This window comes from Chlorocebus sabaeus, chromosome 20, assembly GCF_047675955.1.
Source record: "Chlorocebus sabaeus isolate Y175 chromosome 20, mChlSab1.0.hap1, whole genome shotgun sequence".
Taxonomy (NCBI): Eukaryota; Metazoa; Chordata; class Mammalia; order Primates; family Cercopithecidae; genus Chlorocebus; species Chlorocebus sabaeus.
In genome coordinates, this window is record NC_132923.1 from 97,110,160 (window position 1) to 97,128,216 (window position 18,057).

Sequence of the window (18,057 nt, forward strand, 5' to 3'; positions counted from 1 at the left end):
TGGTGGTTAAGAGCACAGGCACTATAGCCAACCTCAATTCAAGTATCAGTTCTTCCAGTGACTGTCCAATGACCTTGAGCAGGTTACTTAACTTTTCCCTGCGTCAGTTTCCTTATCTCTAACATGAGGATGACAATAATACCTTCCTCATAGGGAAGTTCTGACAACTATCTGAAGACTAACTGAATTCAAACTTATTACACACCTGCAACCATGCCTGTTAGTAATGCTTAATGTAACTTATCAAAGTAACCTGGCAGAACTTCATCAGTAAAAATGGAGGACCCACCTCCCACCCAAAATGGAGCCCCACACTCAAGGCAAGAACCAAGCCTGAATAGCCTAAGAGCTTCTCTTGTCTGGGCCTCATTTATCTATTAGTAGAATCAGGAGATTTGACAAGTAGCTCCTAATCCTGCCAACTTTGCCTTCTTGTGATTTTGGGGGCTTGGCCTAAGTGTGAGACCCAGTGGTGTGTTAGGCAAGCTCCTACCGGCTTGGAAGAGCCAACCGCTAAATGTTTAGGGAATGTTCAAAGTAGAACAACCATGGATAACTTGAAATTGGCTATGGTAGGAGTTATTCATACTATGGACGTCAGCCAGGCATTCCCAACTAGGCCTTCCCCACCACCCTGTTTCCTACTGGAGGTGTTTGTTTTTTGTCACCAGTGCCTCTGTGGTCGAATCCTCCCTCATCTGATACACGCATCCAGCAGGTACATTCTCACCTTTGAATACCATCAGTAACAGTTGTGGAGAAAGAACCACAGGTCTCCAGGGACCCCACAGGCCTCCAGCCCTGCCAGCCCTGCAGGCTCAGGCATTCACCAGGCAGGAAGCACAGTGTACAGGCACACCCAGAGCAAGCGTCTGCCTGCCGATCCCCTGGTCATTCTCAGACACAGGGAAGTAGACGGTGGTGATTACGGTATTGGAGTCTTTACAGAGTTGGGATAAAATTCCAGTTAGGTCACTCAAGGCTGTGTGACTTTAGCTAAATCCCTCTCTACACTAGGGTGTTCTTAGCAAGAGGCCAGGTGCAGTGACTCACACCTGTAATCCCACTACTTTGGGAGGCTAATACAGGAGGATTGCTTGAGTCCAGTGGGAAGGACTGGCCTGGGCAATATAGTGAGACCTCCATCTCTAGAAAAAAATCTAAAAATCAGCCAGGCGTGGTGGTGCATGCCTGTAGTCCCAGCTACTCAGGAGGGTGAAGCAGAAAGAAGGATTGCCTGAGCCGAGATTGCGCCACTGCACTCCAGCCACAACTTCAGACATGTTTGCCCCCACCCAGTAGCACCTGGGGCTGCATGTGTTCTCTAACAGAGTCTTAAGGCAGAAGGGCTCAGTGAGTGGCTGAGGACACAGACAGAAACAGGCAGCTGTTTTCCAGCTTTTATGAAAATTAATAACATTAATAGCTCACAGACATATACATACACACACATTGCTATGTACACAGTCATTAAGTTATTAATTAGGCTCTGTAAAAAAAGATTTCTACATTAGTGTTCCGGGCTAGGCCCGATCAGTCCTTGGCATATTCACAGTGGCAGCCCCAGGGCTTTGCCTCACGGGCGGGCAGAGGGGAGGCAGGAGGCCACAGAGCAGCCGGCCCTACGGTGAGCACAGCAAGGGTCCTGGGCCGCCTCCTTGAGTCTTCAGTTCCCTTCCTAGCACCTGCAGTCCAGCTGCTGAGCAAGCCGGCAGACAGGTCCTGATCCCTCCTGTGGCCTTCCGCATTGTGGCTTCGGGCAACATGGCGAGCCCTAGAGGATGCTAGCCAGCTCTGTGGAGTCTGTTTCTGAGCAGCCAGAGCTGCTGGCCTCGTCCCTGCAAGAGCCAGAGGAGATGGGTTGGAGGAAGCATCCATCCTTACCCCTCCCCAGCCCCACCTGCTTGCTTCCTTCCTCACGTGATCTTGGCCCTACTGTCGGACTAAAGTGAACCACAGGACAGTTTGCTCGCTCCCACTTTCAACTGTTGGTTGGTCTGTTTACTGTCCTTGCTGCACACAGGGTACTGCAAACCCCAGAACTACACTCTCGCCTGGGCTGGTTGACGGGCTGGCATGACTCCCTCCACCCTGCCCTCTGGTTTCCCCAGATGCAGGGTTCAGGCCACACTCGAGGTCCTATGTGCCAGGAGGCTGATGAAGACTGCAGTCTCTGGAGTCGGAATGCTGAGGCTCAAACCCCATCTCTGCCCCTTTCAGCTGGGTCAGCCACTCTTCCTGCTGAAACCTCAGCTTCTTCACCTGCAGAGGGGGATCCCTAAGAACCTGATATTTAGGGTTGTTGGAGGGATATGGGAGGTCATGGATGCACGCGTCCTATAACAAGCTCCTTAAGGGCAGAGATTTTTGTCTTGTTCGCTACAGCAATCAATGCCTTGCACATAGTAGGCAGCCAGTATGCATTTGTTGGATAAAGGTAAGACCACTTAACACAGTGCCTGGTGCTTACTTAAGTGTTAGAGCTGTCCAGAGAAGATGTGTGGGGAGTGAGTCTGGACTTGGCCACAGGAGACACAAATTGAGGGTTTAGAGGCAACCATGTCCCCTCCTCCAGCATCCCGTCCCCTCCCCACTCACCTCAGTGCCTGTAGGGCCTTCTTATTCTGCCGCCGCCTCTCCTCATCTATGGGGTACAGTTTGAAGAGCAGCAGGCCCAGCAGGATGAGAACTATGGGAGCCATGGTCACGAGCATGTTCAGTGTAAACTTGACACGTTCCGGCTGCGAGCAGCCACGGGTCTGGTACCCTGCAAAGCTATGGGACCCAGGGGGCAGGAGAACGGTGAAGATGGGGCACCTGGGGCCCGGCCCCGTCCAGTCCCGCCCCAGGTCCCCACCCCACTCACTCCAGACTGAGGGTGGAAATGCCCAGTGACACTCCAGAGGCAAACTTGGTGAAGAAGACATAGAAGGAGAAGAAGATGGGCTCGGTTCCGTGGAAGTGAGGCTGCTTCAGATGGAAGTCATCAATGACGTCAGGCAGCATGGACCTGGGCAGAGCAGTGACAGCCGTGAGGACCGACCCACCTAACGGGCCTCCGTGTTAATGAGAAGAGGTGGCCCTCTGGAAGCTTCAGTACCATGGCTACACAGCTCAGTGAGGAGATGGCACCTTCACATGAATAAGAAAAGGCCTCTTGCTCTAAGAGGAAGTAGCCCTGCCTGGAGGTGCTCAGCGTGGCAAGTGGAGCGCCTGCCAGATTATAGCCCCCATTTTTCACTCTGACTAGGTGTTCTTGCAAAGCTCACTACTTGTACAACTGTACAGGACAGACCTCCCTCACTCCTAACCTGGACCCACAGAATGGCCTGTGGGAGAACACCCCATAGAACTCTCCCCAAGGAGCTTCAAAACTGGGAACTAGGGGCTGGAGATAACCGAGGAGGGGGCCTGTATATACCTACCAGGGTAGTAAGAAGGCAGCTGCCACACTGATGCCAGCTGCCACAGCTACCACATATGTGATGATGAGGTTACTCTCCATGAGGGCCACCAAGACGAGAAATGGCACTGCTGACTAGGGAAGGGGGTGCAGGAAGATGACTCAGCTGGGAGGTTCCCCCCCAGACATCCCCAACTCAACCCAGGCTCTGCTCTTCAACCCCACTCACTGAGATCCCAATATACACAGCTGTCTTCTTGCCAAACCGGGTCAGGAACCACTGCCAGATGGGAATGGTGAAAGTGGCTGAGAGCTGTGGACAGACAAAGAGGGTTAAAGGGAGGTGCTTTAGAGCCACAGAGCCCTTCCTGCCCTTCCCAGAACCCCAAAGGGGGTTCCCGGCCCTGCCCAAGAGCAGCCAGATGACATCATATGGGCAGCAACAAGATGACAGGCACCTTTGATGGCTCCCCAGGGGAGCTCAGAGCTGGTCCAGGCCTACCTCGTCTGCTGCCCTCTCAAACCTCTGAGCCAAGTTCCTGGTGTCCTCACCCTTGCTTTTGCTGTGCTCGCTATTCAAACATCTAACCTTAAACTCTTTATTTCACAGTCCTACCTACGCAAGGTCCAACCAAATATCCTGAGAAGCCTCCCTCATCCTTTCATGACCTTGGGCCAGCCTGAGAAACATCCTCTGCCTATTCCAAGAACCATTCCACAGCCTATGCCACTTCAGCCTAGGCTGCCTGCCCTTGTTCAGGTCCCACACTCACCATGATGGCCAGGAGTAGATTCTGGAATTCATTGCGGAAGCCCAAGGTATAGGTGCAAAACAAGACAAAGTTCCCCTCCACCAGCTGGGCGTGGGGAAAGGTAGGGAAGGAAATGCAAGGAAGGAGGTGATGTTGGGGCTGAGCCTCCCCAAGACATCCCCCATGCTCCAGAGACCTCTGCTCACCCCATTCCCATTACAACCCCTTCTCAGGCTAAGCACATCAGACCCCCACTCACCATGAAAGCCAAGGAGGTGAAGAGGAAGCCGGTAATAAGCTTGACGTATGGGCCATGGCTCATAACCAGCCGTAGGCCCTGGAAGTAGGCGATCGGCTCAGCCTGCTGGGCTTCATAGGGTTCTGGGGGCCAGAGGGGACAGTGAGGAAGGAGCAGAGGCCCCTCCCAAAAGCCTGAGGGCCAGGCAGAAAGACACAGTTGTCCATGCTGAGGCCTGCACCCCTTCCCAGGCACCCCCTTACCTCTCTGCTCCCGCACGCCCAGGGTCAGGATGACAGCACAGATTACATAGATACAGATGATAACCCCCGCTGCCAGCAGGTATGCCTTTTGCTATAAGGAGGTGAAGGCGACATACAAGGACGGTCAGTTTAAGCTCATCCCAGCACCCCAGTTCCAGCAGCCCCATTCAGTGATCTTGGGCCAGTAGCCAGTCCCCTCCCCTCTGGGAGCCTCCTGTCTCCATGTGTGAAACGGGAGGATCACCCCAGGCCTGCTCTTGCTTCCCAGGACTGGACAGTTAGGATTCACAACATGCTCAGAAACCAGGCTGGTGGAGTGTGGCCCTCACACCTGTAATCCCAGGAGTTTGAGACCAGCCTGGGCAACTCTACAAATAATAATAAAAAAGAAACCAGGCTGCGGAGTCTGACAGCCCAGAATTCAAATCTTCCCAAATCTCTGCAATTCACCAACTTTATGACTCTGGGCAACTTATTCAGCCTCTCTAAGCTTCAGTTTCCTGTTCTGCAAAGTAGGTATATTGGGTCTATCAATTGTTATGTATATCAAATGCCCAACATTTACTTAATAAACACTAGCTGTTACTATCTTTAGGATGACTACAAACCACCTCATTGCTCCTTATCTCCCCAAATCCCTGCCCTGCCCAGGGCCTCACCGTTTCTCTGTGTGAGGTGGTGCCATGTGTATGGTTGGCACTTTGTGAAGCCACTGTAGAGCCATTGAGGTCCTGGAAACAAGGCGTGTCTGCTTGGCCCACGATTTGCCCCTGGATTGCCGTGCCCAGCACTGTGCCCAGCACTTCCACAGTCATCCCTGGCAGGAGAAAAGGAGGTGTTTCGGAGGGTCCTCATGGGTCGTGGGCCCAGGGAGGAAGGTCAAATGGGTGGGAGCCTAGCTGTAGCTCCAGGCAGGGTGGGTAGAGGTAGTGGGGTAGGTGACATCTTGGTCCGAACGCATATGCACCTCTCCAGGTCTCATCTGAGCAATAAGCGGATTGAGTTGTTTTTAAGATGGTTTCACACCCACACTCTAGAGCAGAGCAAAGAGCTGGACCCGCAAGGGAAGAAGTGTGGCTGGAGGGTCCCTGGAGGGTGGGATCAGGTGGGCTGGGGAGACTCACGATAGGCGGTGGCAGAATCCCGCTCAGTCTGCTCGGTGCTGATGAACATGGTGAGAGCCGAGTAGGGAACATGGAAACACTGGCGTGGAAGACAGGCCACTGGCAGTCAGGCAGGTGGACACACAGATGTAGCTTCCGGTACCAACCCTGGGGGCCCCAAGTACCGCCCTCCTCCTGGCCCCCAGAGACACCCAGAGGAGGTACCCACACTCACCGTGACCATCGTCTCAAAGAGGCAATAGAAAAGCAGGTACCAATAGGTCTGGCCGTGTGGGAAGTCGGGCACGAACCAGATGAGGAAGTAGGAGATGACGGCCAGGGGCGTGGAGAAGATGATCCTGAGGAAGAGGAGGGTGTGAGTGAGGCTAGAGGCTGGAGGCTGGAGGCTGGAGCCCAGGAGCCAGGGCTAGCCCAGACTGCTGTGCCTCACAGGGTCCCCACAGGGAAGGAAGGTAAGCTCTTCCTTCCTTCCCCATACTCCTGCCATCCACCCATCCTGGGCCTCTGGGAAGACGCTGATGGCCAAGCCTGGAATGGCAGATGGTAACTTGGGCCCCCAGACCAAAATCCTAGGCATGGAGTGTGAGGTCAGACCCTGAGTCTACTCCAGAGGCACCAGCCTCTAATGGGCTGAGAGAGGTAGGATGGGAGTCCAAGACCTCAGGTGGCTGGGCAAGGAGGCAGAGAGAAGGAACAGCCCCATCCCCCGTGTTCTCACACAGATACTCATCAACCGCACACACACACCCCATTCACACACACCCATACCCCATTCTCTCACACACACCCCATTCACACATACCCATCATTCAAACACACACCCCCATTCACACACACCCCCATTCACACACACACCCCACATTCACACACACACCCCATTCACACACCCCACATTCACACACACACCCCATTCACACACACACACCCCATTCACACACACCCATACCCCATTCTCTCACACACACCCCATTCACACATACCCATCATTCAAAAACACACCCCCATTCACACACACACACCACATTCACACAAACCCCATTCACACACACCCCATTCACACACCCCACATTCACACACACCCCCATTCACACACCCCACATTCACACACACCCCCATTCACACACACACCCCATTCACACACCCCACATTCACACACACCCCACATTCACACACACCCCCATTCACACACACACCCCATTCACACACACACCCCATTCACACACACACACCACATTCACACACACCCCCATTCACACACACATCCCACATTCACACACACCCCCATTCACACACCCCACATTCACACACACACCCATTCACACACATACCCATTCACACACACACCCATTCACACACACATCCCACATTCACACACACCCCATTCACACACACATCCCACATTCACACACACCCCCATTCACACACACATCCCACATTCACACACACCCCCATTCACACACCCCACATTCACACACACATCCCACATTCACACACACACCCATTCACACACACACCCCACATTCACATACACCCCATTCACACACACACCCCATTCACACACACACCCATCATTCACACACATCCCACATTCTCACACACCCATTCACACACACACCCCATTCACACACACATACCCCATTCACACACATACCCCATTCACACACACACATCCCACATTCACACACCCATCATTCACACACACACACCCCACATTCACACACACACCCCATTCACACACCCCACATTCACACACACACCCATTCACACACATACCCCATTCACACACACACCCATTCACACACACCCATCATTCACACACACACACCCCACATTCTCACACACCCATTCACACACACACCCATTCACACACATACCCCATTCACACACACATACCCCATTCACACCCATCATTCACACACACATCCCACATTCTCACACACCCATTCACACACACATCCCACATTCACACACACACCCATTCACACACATACCCCATTCACACACACATCCATTCACACACATACCCCATTCACACACACACCCCATTCACACACACATCCCACATTCTCACACACCCATCATTCACACACACACCCCACATTCACACACATACCCCATTCACACACACACCCCATTCACACACACATCCCACATTCACACACACACCCATTCACACACACACCCATTCACACACACACACACACACACACACACAGGGAAGCTGGCATGATGGGGAGAGGCCAGCTCCAAGCAAAGGAGAACTGAAGTCCTAGGTGGGCAAACGTCTGTCTTCCCTGTGTGAGTTCCACACCATCACAAGGGGTTAGACCGCAGGATGGACTAACCATGGCATCAGTATAGCAAGGCAGCACAGGCCATGGTAAAGAGAAAGGCCTTTGAGCCACTCTTCAGGGATTCCATTCTAGCTCCACCAACTAACTATAAAACTCAGTCTTGGAAGTTATTTAAATTATCTGAAGCTTGCCTCATTTCCTCAGAAGTTCCAATTATGGGCTGGGCGCTATTCTAATTACTTAGGATAACCAGAGAACAGATATAAAATCATTGCCCTTGTGGAACTTACATACTAGTTGGCAAACAGAAATTTGACATAGTTTAAAAGTTATATATATCATTCAACCTTCATAAGGAATAAAATTCTGACACACGCTACAACATAGATGAACCTTGAGGACACTAAGCCAAGGAAAATCAGCCAGACGCAAAAATATAAATATTGTATAATTTCACTCATGAGGTACCTAGAGTGGTCAAATTCATGAAGAAAGTTGAATAGTGGTTGCTAGGGGATGTAGGGAGAGGGGAGTGGGGAGTTAGTGTCTAATAGGTACAGAGCTTCACTTTGGAAGGATGTAATGGATGGATGGTGGTCACAAAGTGAATGTACTTAGGCTGGGTGCGGTGGCTCACGCCTGTAATCCCAGCACTTTGGGAGACCGAGGCGAGTGGATCACCTGAGGTCAGGAGTTCGAGACCAGCCTGCCCAATATGGCGAAACCCCCATCTCTACTAAAAATACTAAAAATTAGCCGGGCGTGGTGGCACACACCTGTAGTCCCAGCTCCTCAGGAGGCTGAAGCAGGAGAATCACCTGAACCTGGGAGGCGGAGGTTACAGTGAGCCAAGATCGCGCCACTGCACCCCAGCCTGGTGACAGAGTGAGGCCCTGTCTCAAACAAACAAACTCCTTGATCATTACATCCTTAATGTGGAATGTTAAAACTGCACTGCCCAAAAAAGAAATATTAGAGAACCGACAGGTTAGTATCCCCGCTGTACCAAAAACAAAAACAAGAAACCGAAATGAATGTACTTAATGCCACTGAACTATATACTTAAAATGGCTATAATGGCAGTGGCACATGCCTGTTGTCCCAGCTACTTGGGAAACTGAGGCGAGAGGATTGCTTTTCCCCAGGAGTTTGAGTCCAGCCTGTGCAACATAGCAAGACTCTGTCTCGTAAACATTTTTTTAAGGTTATGGTAAATTTTATGTTACGTATACTTTATCTTAGTTTTACAATAGTGTTATGTAACGTGTTGGGAGATGAGTGCTATGAAGAAAAGAAATAAAGCTGGTTCCAGGGGCTTAGAGTAAGGATGCATGCAGTTCACAACTGGATGGACAAGGTAGGCCTTACTGAGAAGTTGGCATCCATGCCAAGGCCAGAATGAGAGGAGGGAATTGGCCTTTTAGACATCTGAGGCAAGAGTGGGCCAGGCAAAGGGAATAGTCAGTGCAAAGGCCTTTGGATAGGTACGTATCAGCAGGTCTGAGGAAGAGCAAGGCCAGGAGGGCTGGAGTGAAGAGAACGGGGAGATAGAATTAGGAGATGAGGTGGAAATGGAACTCCCGAAAGGCCATGGTAGGTGCCTTGGCTCTAGTTCACAGGATCGAAGTAACTTTGAGACTTGGTTGATACTAAAATGTCAAACAGTGTTTGGGACACTAAGTGCTATCATGATCACATCAGGGAAGCCCAGCAGGAGAGTTGGCATGCGTAACTAATGCAGGTCACACCAGGGGAGCTGTGGAGAGCCCTGGGCTGGGGAGGAGACCTCAGGCCCAGCTGTTGCTTGACACCTAGTCTCTCACACAGTGGCCTTGAGAACTCCAGAGAAAGTGACTGTCACAGTCTTTCTGATTTGGCCAGGAATGGTGGCTCACACCTGTAATCCCAGCACTTCAGGAGGCTGAGGCAGGAATATTGCTTGAGGCTGGGAGTTTAAGACCAGCCTGGGCAACATAGCAAGACCCCATCTCTATATGTGTGTGTGTGTGTGTGTTTTAATTAAAAAAAAGGAAAAGGGCCGGGCACAGTGGCTCATGCCTGTAATCCCAGCACTTTGGGAGGCCGAGGCAGGCAGATCACGAGGTCAGGAGATCAAGACCATCCTGGCTAACACGGTGAAACCCCGTCTCTATTAAAAGTAAAAAAATTAGCCAGACATGGTGGCGGGTACCTGTAGTCCCAGCTACTCGGGAGGCTGAGGCAGGAGAATGGTGTGAACCCGCGAGGCGGAGCTTGCAGTGAGCTGAGATCGCACCACTGCACTCCAGCCTGGGCGACAGAGCGAGACTCCAACTCGAAAAAAGAAAGGGAAAAGAAAAGTCTTCCTGGTTTCAAGAAGAGGATTTAAATGTAGACTCAGAACAGGGGCTGCCCTGAGGCCCAGAAGGAGAGAGGGCTACATGGCTAACAAACCCTGACAGACCCAGTTTCTTCCTATACTGAAAGGAAAGGGGGTTCCAGGTCTCCAGGCCTGGCCTGAGGAGGGGTCAGGTGGTATGGATGGGGAGGTCTGGCCAGGCATCGTGGCTCCTGCCTTTAATCCCAGCACTTAGGGAGGCAGAGACAGGAGAATAGCTTGAGCCCAGGAGTTTGAGACTAGCCTGAGCAACATAGCCAGACCCCATTCTCCACAAAATGGAAAAAAAGTTTGCACACTAGCCTTCAGCCCACAAGCCATCTCACGTGCACGCATACACAGGCACCACCAGACACAGAAGCACACGCACAAAGGTAGCTGCTAGATTGGAAACTGGCCTGAAGGGCCCCCAGCAACTTCCCCAAGCTGGCTGCCACACCTGCCCAGCAAGAGTCGCTCAGTTCCTACACGCCACAGGGAGGGCCTGCCCACCTCCACCTCTCCTGAATCTGTCTCCTCAGGGAACAAGAGCTCCTCATCAGCCTTTGTCAAACACTCCATCCTCTGCTTATAGGCAGCTGAGCAGCTGCTGCTGAGGAACCCAGTGTGACTGGGAGTAACCCGGCCTTCAGCCACCATGCCTGGGAGTAGCCGCCTCCCATTGGCTGGGCCTCATGAGGCGATGTGGCAGCAGAGCCTCGCCTTCTACTGGCTGCCAGGGAGGCGGGCACAGGGCCAAGTCTCCTGGGCTGGCGCCGGGGGAGCCCTGAGCAGCCTGCACAGGTAAGGCAGGCTGTCCTGCCCCCGGCCCTGAAGACTGGATCAAAGGCTCCAACCTGGGCCTTAGCCAGGGACTGGCAGGATTGGGGTGGGTGGGGGGCCTCGTGGGAAAGGAAGCTGTAGTGGGGGAAGGGGTTGCGGGAAGAGCTTTGAAGGCCGGAGGCCAGGTATGGGCGCCCCTGGGGCAGGAAGGCGCCCACTTAAGCCTGGATGGGCTGGAGATGAAAGGGGTATGCCCCCCCACGCCCTGAAGCAGGATGTCCTGGAGGGAACCAGAGTCCCCGCCTGACAGCCTATCCTGTACGGCTAGGCTCCCCTGCCGTCTGATCCATGGCATCACCTCCCCCTACTTTGCCCCACAGCCTGAAACTGAGTAGCACAGGCTTTGTACCAAGGGAAAAGGTAATTTACGTCATCCAAGGTGCCAAAGGTTATGGGTTTGCTATCCCATTCCAGGTATTACCCCATCCCCTGCTCTGCCAGGAGCCACCCTGAAGGAGGCCAAATTATGTATCACTGTGCTGTTGGACGGTGCCACAGGGAGGCAGAGATGCAGCAGGCTGGGCCTGAAGTCTAACTCCCAGCCCAGGATTCCGCAGTTCGCCTGGTGTGGCCTGTACTAGGGACCACATGCCAGTTCTCCTGTTGAGCATCCCTGATGTGGTCATCATAGCGCTTAGTGTCCCAAGCACTGCTTGGTATTTTAATATCAACTTATTTAAGTCTCAAAATTACATCAATCTTATGAAGTAGAATTAAGCCAGGCACTGTTCTAAGAATGTCAATAATAATAATAATAATAATTCAGCACAACTCTGTGAAATAGACATAATTAATATCCCCATTTTATAGATGAAGAAACTTGGTACTCAGAGATGTGAAGTGGCTCAGCTCTAAGTAGGGAAATTGGGATTTAAAGCCAGGCAGGGGCCGGGCATAGTGGCTCATACCTGTAATCCTAACACTTTGGGAGGCTGAGGTGGGAGGACACCTTGAGCCCAGGAATGCAAGCCCAGCCTAGGCAACATAGTGGGACGCTGTCTTTACAAATAATAGTTTTAAAAGATTAACCAGGTGTAGTGGCACATGCCTGTAGTCCCAGCTACTCGAGAGGCTGAGGTGGGAGGATCACTTGAGCCCAGGAGCTCTAGGCTACAGTGAGTTATGATCACACCACTGCACTCCAGCCTGGGTGACAGAGGGAGATCCTGTCTCAAGAAAAACAGAAAGAGAGAAAGAGAGAGAGAGAGAGAGAGAAAGAAAGAGAGAAAATAAGCCCAGGCAGGCTGGCTCCAGAGTACAACTGCTTAACCACTCTGAATTACTACCTCGGCCACTGTGGGAAGTGATAGACTGGGAGAATTCAGAATTCCAGCTTCACCAAGGGGAATGAGTGGACCCTGGGAAGGAATGAGGCCTAAGCTGCCCAGCCTAGCACTTTGGCTGGCCTGGAAATGGACTGGCTGAGCATGCCAGTGTCCATGCTCAGGGTAGCTGATGCCTCGGATGGGGTTTCGACACCCTTGGACTTTTAACTCCTTCTCCTCACCCCCCAGCCTGTGACAAGACAGAGAGAAGGAACAAGGAGAGGATATGCTGGAAGTCCTGTCTTGTGCCACCTCAAAGGAACATGTTCTACTCACCAAGGCATAAGGCGACCCAGGCAGGTCCAGGAGGATTTGCTGATGCAGAAGCCCACCAGGGGGTCTGTGATGGCATCCCAGGCTCGGCCCACAAACAGGATGATGGAGGCAGAAAAAGGGCCCACCTGGAATGGGGAGAAGCAAAAGACAACTTCCTCGTCCTTCTACTCACCTCAACTCTCACTGGTAGGTGGAAGCGGAGGCTCCTTCCCTATCTCAGCCAGGATCTTGTGACCCTGAGCTGCTCCTACGTGGACTTTACACATCTTCATTTGCCTTGTTAATAACGACAATAGCATTTCTCCAGTAACAGTAGCACTGGGTGCCTCTATAGAAGCTTTCCCACATCTGTCCCCTTGATTGCTTCCCTCCACTGCCCTTGAAAACATTCCCATCAACTCAAATGAATCCACAAACATTTCCTCCCCTCCCTCTCAGCCCTGAGCCCCTGACCGCCTGGTATCAGAATGAGCATTCGCGGGGTGAACACAGTGTGCTTCAGTGTCCCCATCTGTATAATGGGAGTTATGAGCTCTACCTTACAGATTCAAGCTGTATCTTGGATGTGGAAAAAGAAGCCTATAGATGCTTTTTAAAAAGGGACTTGTCACTACCCACTCAAGCTATCCCCCTCCCTTCCCCCAAACCCCCCAGGCCCTAAATACAGACTCTCCAGACTCCTCCTCATCCATCAAAGCCCTGCTATTGCTATTTCTCTGGGGAGTGGGTATTCTTCCCCATGCCATAGTCTCCCCAGCCTGACCCCCCAACCCCAGCTCTCACACCCACTACAACAGGTTTTCACTTTGACTGCAGGTTCCTCATATTTATACCCTACTCAAGGCCCAGCCCAGGGGAGTTACTCAAAAATTAGCTGCTGAAATGTTTTGTTCTTTCTGGAGCTCAGTGTTCCCCGTCTGTAAATGGATACAACTAAGACTCGATGCTTGCCAAGTTAGATGCTACATAGAAGACAGCCGGTGCAGGAGCCCCGGTAGCCATGGCTATTCTGCCTCCCACTCTCCCATCCAGACAGAGTGAATTCTCAGGATGCCAGGCGTCTGGCCAAGGCTTCTCAATGCACAGAATAGCCCTGTTTCACCCTAAGTACCCCTCCCAGTCAAAGACCCTGTGTACTGGGGCATTCTAAATTAGCCTAGCATCTAAGCGCCCCTCTGCTCCTCAGGTAACGGTGGGATGCATCTCGTCCACAAGCCTGGCAACAGCCACCAACCCCTGAGCCAAGCCAGCTGACTACCTCCCAGCCAGGGACACAGTGTGCCAGTCTCTTCTAAGAACAGCATCCCCAGCAGGCCCCCTTCTCCCTCATTCTACCGCCTACCCCTTCAGGCTCTGTTGCTCTTGCCAGGCAAGGAGGAGTTGCCAGACCTTTCCAGCAAAGACTCCTGGGGTGGAGAGACTCCCCTCCTGGATACCGTCCAGGGTCTTCTCATTTCTTGCCCACTGACTCTGAGAGGCAGCAAAGTAGAGATTTGAGGTCCCATTTCACAGATGGGGAAAACTGAGCGAACTGACCCAGGGGTACATAGTCTTTCCCACCTCAGGATGCTGAAGGAGCCCTCGAAGGCTTAGACCACTCACCTGAGCCACATCCAATAGGTAGATCTGAAGGAAGAAACCCAGGGCACAGCCTGTGACCTGGTAGGGGGCTCCCCCAAGTGCATAGCAAAGCTTGCTGCAAACAGACAACTGTTGTTTCTTCTTTTTCGGTTCTTTCTGGGAAGAGGAGAAAAAGATGAAAGGCCCAGGTCCTGGCCTCCATCCAAGAAGGTTCCACAGGAAGGACCGTCCCTCTGACCAACTCTACCAGAACAAACAACTCTACTTTGACCTGTTCCTACCCAGGAGATCCCACCTTTTTTTTTTTTTTTTTTTTTTTGAGACTTGGTCTTGCTCTGTCGCCCAGGCTGGAGTGCAGTGGCACGATCTCGACTCACTGCAAGCTCCACCTCCCGGGTTCACACCATTCTCCTCCCTCAGCCTCCCGAGGAACTAGAACTACAGGTGCCTGCTACCATGCCTGGCTAATTTTTTGTAGAGACGGGGTTTCACCGTGTTAGCCAGGATGGTCTCGATCTCCGAGATCCCACTTTCTGCAAGAGAAAGGTGTTCTCCATTCTTAGGAACCTGGAAAAGGGGAATCCATACTTGTGTGAAAGTTGCCCCTAAGCTACCTCCCTCCTGGAGGTTCTAAGGAAACTTATCAGCTCACCATCCCTAAAGAACACCTCCCAAGGCCTCAGCCACTGCTCCTTTCCAAGTTGCAGGGGGAGCATGCTCCAGCAGCGGACCTGTCCCCACCTGGCACCAGCTGCCACAACCTGAAAATCCGCTTGCTGCCAAGAGCTGCCTGAGCCCAGCCCAGGCTCCTGCCCTGCCTCAGAGACAGGATCCACCTGCCTACTCCTGGTGAGTGCTCTAGAGAGCTGTGGGGGCCCGGCCCAGCTAGCTGCAGGCACAGCTCTTCCACCTATTCCAGAGCATCCCTGACCACTATAGGCAACCAGAGCTTCAGGCAGGCCCAGGAACCATCCTGCCCTCCAGCTTCCCCACCCATCGCCCTCCATCCCCGAGCTCCTAGAGGACCTTAGAGAGGGAGGAAAGGCCTCCAGGCCTGAGCCCTCTCCGGGTGGGGCACTAGGGAGGTTGCTTTGCCCAGGGAAAGTAGATATTACTCATACATAGTAACAGCATAATTGCTCACCCAGCTCCTTCCAAGGATCAGTTAATAAAATTAAAAGGAAAAGGCAGTCACCTCCCACAAAGGTATCTATTGCCTGAAATCCCTTCCTAGGGGGCCGCCTCATTTTATTTGGTCCTTCAATAAGTCCCCAGGGCTGGGGATGGGGTCGATGGTCTCGATGCGCAAAGCACCGTTCCCGCGCGAACATCTACATTCAGACAAATGCCTGAGGGACGCGGCTCCTTTAAGAGCAGAGCCCTTGTTCTTATGAATGAACTTGAGCGGCCCTAACCGCAGAGTAGAGGCGCAAGCGTACGTGGGTGAGGTGGAAGGTAGGGGATGAGAGAGGTGGGGAACCAAGCGGAGTTTCCCAGATTTCTGGAGTCATTTCTGGCGTATGGGGTGGCAAGCCCCAGCCGCTCAGCACGGAAGAATGGAAACCGGCTAGGCAGAGCCAGAATCACATGGGGCTGCCGGCAGAGCCTCTCCGCAGAGCGCGGAGTGCGGGTGAGCAAAGGGGGGCGACGGCGCCCACGGCTTTTCTCCGTCACCCCCTGCCCCTGGCACCCCCAGGTCCTCTCTGGCCCGTAGGCTTCCTGTCCCCGGCTATCCCAAGGGTCCCCTGACCAGGCTGACCCCCCCGACGCTCCCGATCCCCCATTTCCGCCTACTCCCTCCCCTCGCCCTCCACGCGGGGTGCCGGGTCCTCACCTTCACCTGGGCCGGGCGTTCAGTGGCTTGGAGGATGCTGGTGGGCAGCAGCCCTGCCGCGGAGCCGCTCTCGGCGCCTTCTCCTTTGGCCATGACCCGCGGGCCACGCCGCCTGGCCGGGTCAACGGGATGCTCCTCTGACCCGCAGGCCGCCTCTCCTCCCAAGCTCGCGTCGTAGCAGCCTTAGCCACGGTCGCCGCGCGCTAGCCAAGCCGGCTGGCAGGCGAGGCACGCACTCTGCTGCACACCCCCTCCGCGCCTCTTATAGTTCTGCCCAGCCCTCTCGGGTGCGGCCAATCCCCGAGCCCCGCTGCCCCGCCTCCAGCCAATCCCGTCGCCCGCCTCCCCCCCCCCCCCCGCCCCCGGCCGGCGGCTCTGTGCCACCGAGCCACGTTCTCCAAGCCCCGGAACCGGCATCTGCCTGTGCTGGCTCCTAGCAATCGAGAAGCAGGCCGCGAGACCTCCCAGACACGCGTGAGGAAACCGAGGCCCCAGGCTGGAAGTGATCTGCCCGAGGTCCCCGATCTGCCCGAGGTCCCCGAGGTCCCCAAAGTCCGACTCTCCCCGAGTCGGGCCTACCACACATGACTTCTGACCCCCAGGCCTAGGAAAGGTAGGGGCTCTGAAGCCCACTTTAAAACCTGGAGTCAGGGAGTGTCTCCTTCTCCTTCAAGTCTAGAGGATGTACGCTAACACTTTCCCTCCCGATGCCTCTCTCTCATCCCCGAAGACACACCATTCCCCCGTCCTGCCCTTGGCATCCGGGCAATAGGGAGAAAGATGAAGCAATCCAGAGGCTGCCCCCCTGCCGGCAGGGAGCTCCCAAGTCGTGGAGAGAAGCCCGGGCTACGCCCACTAGTACACTATGACAACAGTGGCCTTTTATGGATAGCTTCCTCCATGCTTAATATGATCTCTTTCGGCCCTCAAAAACCACCAAGTGAGGGTGGTACTATTATTATCCCCATTTTACAGCACAGGAAAGGGAAACATGGAGAAGTGAAACAACTGTTATGTGGCAGAGCCAGGCCTGAAAGGTTTTGTCCGATTCCAAAGCAGTTGCTCTCAACAGCCCTGCTCTATCCCTCTTAGCATAAATTACAGAAGGCTGAATGGGGTGTATGTGTCTCCCCAACAAGAAGCCCTACAAGGCCCCAGAGACACTGAGGGTTGAAACAGGAAAGTTTTGGAAAAGACAATGCCCAGAAATGTGGTCCTCAAAAGAAGATGGGAGGGCATTAGTTTGGAACAGAAGGCAGGCACAGATGCCAGAAAAGAATAGTCTTTAATTCCAGCTCTGAGTCCCTTATGTCAACGTCACCCCAGTCTTTCCAGTTCTCTGATTAGTGAAGGGGCTGCTGGAACTCTCAAAGGCCACCCACTTGGTTCCTGTGCTCCTTAATGTCAGCCTCTTTTTTCTTTTCTTTAAATCTCTGATTGCAGGGAGCAGAGATAAGGTATATCTGCCCCAGGATGGTCACGCCGTGCTCCCTCATACGCCAGCAGATCCTATCTGGGCACACAGCTCTTGGCCATTGCTGAGCAGAAGAGAGCCAAAGTAAGGCAGTGAATACTGTGGAAAGGGAATGGCTGGCCCCATGACTCCAAGCTGTGTGACACTGTTCTGTCTCTTTTCCCCTCTCCAAGCTTGGTTAGCTAAGGTGTACTCTACAATCTCTTCCAGCCCCCAAATCTTCTCTCCCACAGAATCACATCATATCACAAGTAATCTGTATCCCCCCGGTAGACAATGAGCTCCTCAGGTAGG

General features: G+C 53.2%; 1 protein-coding gene across 2 annotated transcripts; it reads right to left on the minus strand.

Moving 5' to 3' along the window:
• Positions 1–1,388: 1,388 nt before the first annotated feature.
• MFSD2A (MFSD2 lysolipid transporter A, lysophospholipid) lies at positions 1,389–16,547 on the minus strand. Of its 2 annotated transcripts, none has more exons than XM_037997520.2 (14): positions 16,296–16,547; positions 14,477–14,611; positions 12,875–12,999; positions 5,995–6,118; positions 5,781–5,859; positions 5,316–5,473; positions 4,657–4,747; positions 4,415–4,536; positions 4,177–4,260; positions 3,633–3,716; positions 3,426–3,538; positions 2,867–3,010; positions 2,599–2,775; positions 1,389–1,838 (listed from the first exon to the last, which is right to left on the minus strand). In XM_037997520.2, the coding sequence occupies exons 1-14, from the start codon at positions 16,380–16,382 to the stop codon at positions 1,775–1,777; spliced, it is 1,587 nt and encodes a 528-aa protein (XP_037853448.1). In that variant the 5' UTR covers positions 16,383–16,547; the 3' UTR covers positions 1,389–1,774. The 2 variants fall into 2 exon arrangements, with proteins under 2 accessions (XP_037853448.1, XP_007977480.1); XM_007979289.3 differs by having other exon boundaries at positions 16,290–16,547.
• Positions 16,548–18,057: the final 1,510 nt, after the last annotated feature.

Excerpts from the sequence above, each read along its gene's own strand:
- MFSD2A (XM_007979289.3), bottom strand. The coding sequence starts at position 16,382 with ATGGCCAAAGGAGAAGGCGCCGAGAGCGGCTCCGCGGCAGGGCTGCTG. Across the intron at positions 13,000-14,476 it reads ACCTATTGGATGTGGCTCAG|GTGGGCCCTTTTTCTGCCTC; the intron begins GTGAGTGGTCTA and ends TCCCCATTCCAG. Across the intron at positions 6,119-12,874 it reads CTGGGTCGCCTTATGCCTTG|GATCATCTTCTCCACGCCCC; the intron begins GTGAGTAGAACA and ends CCTCTTCCTCAG.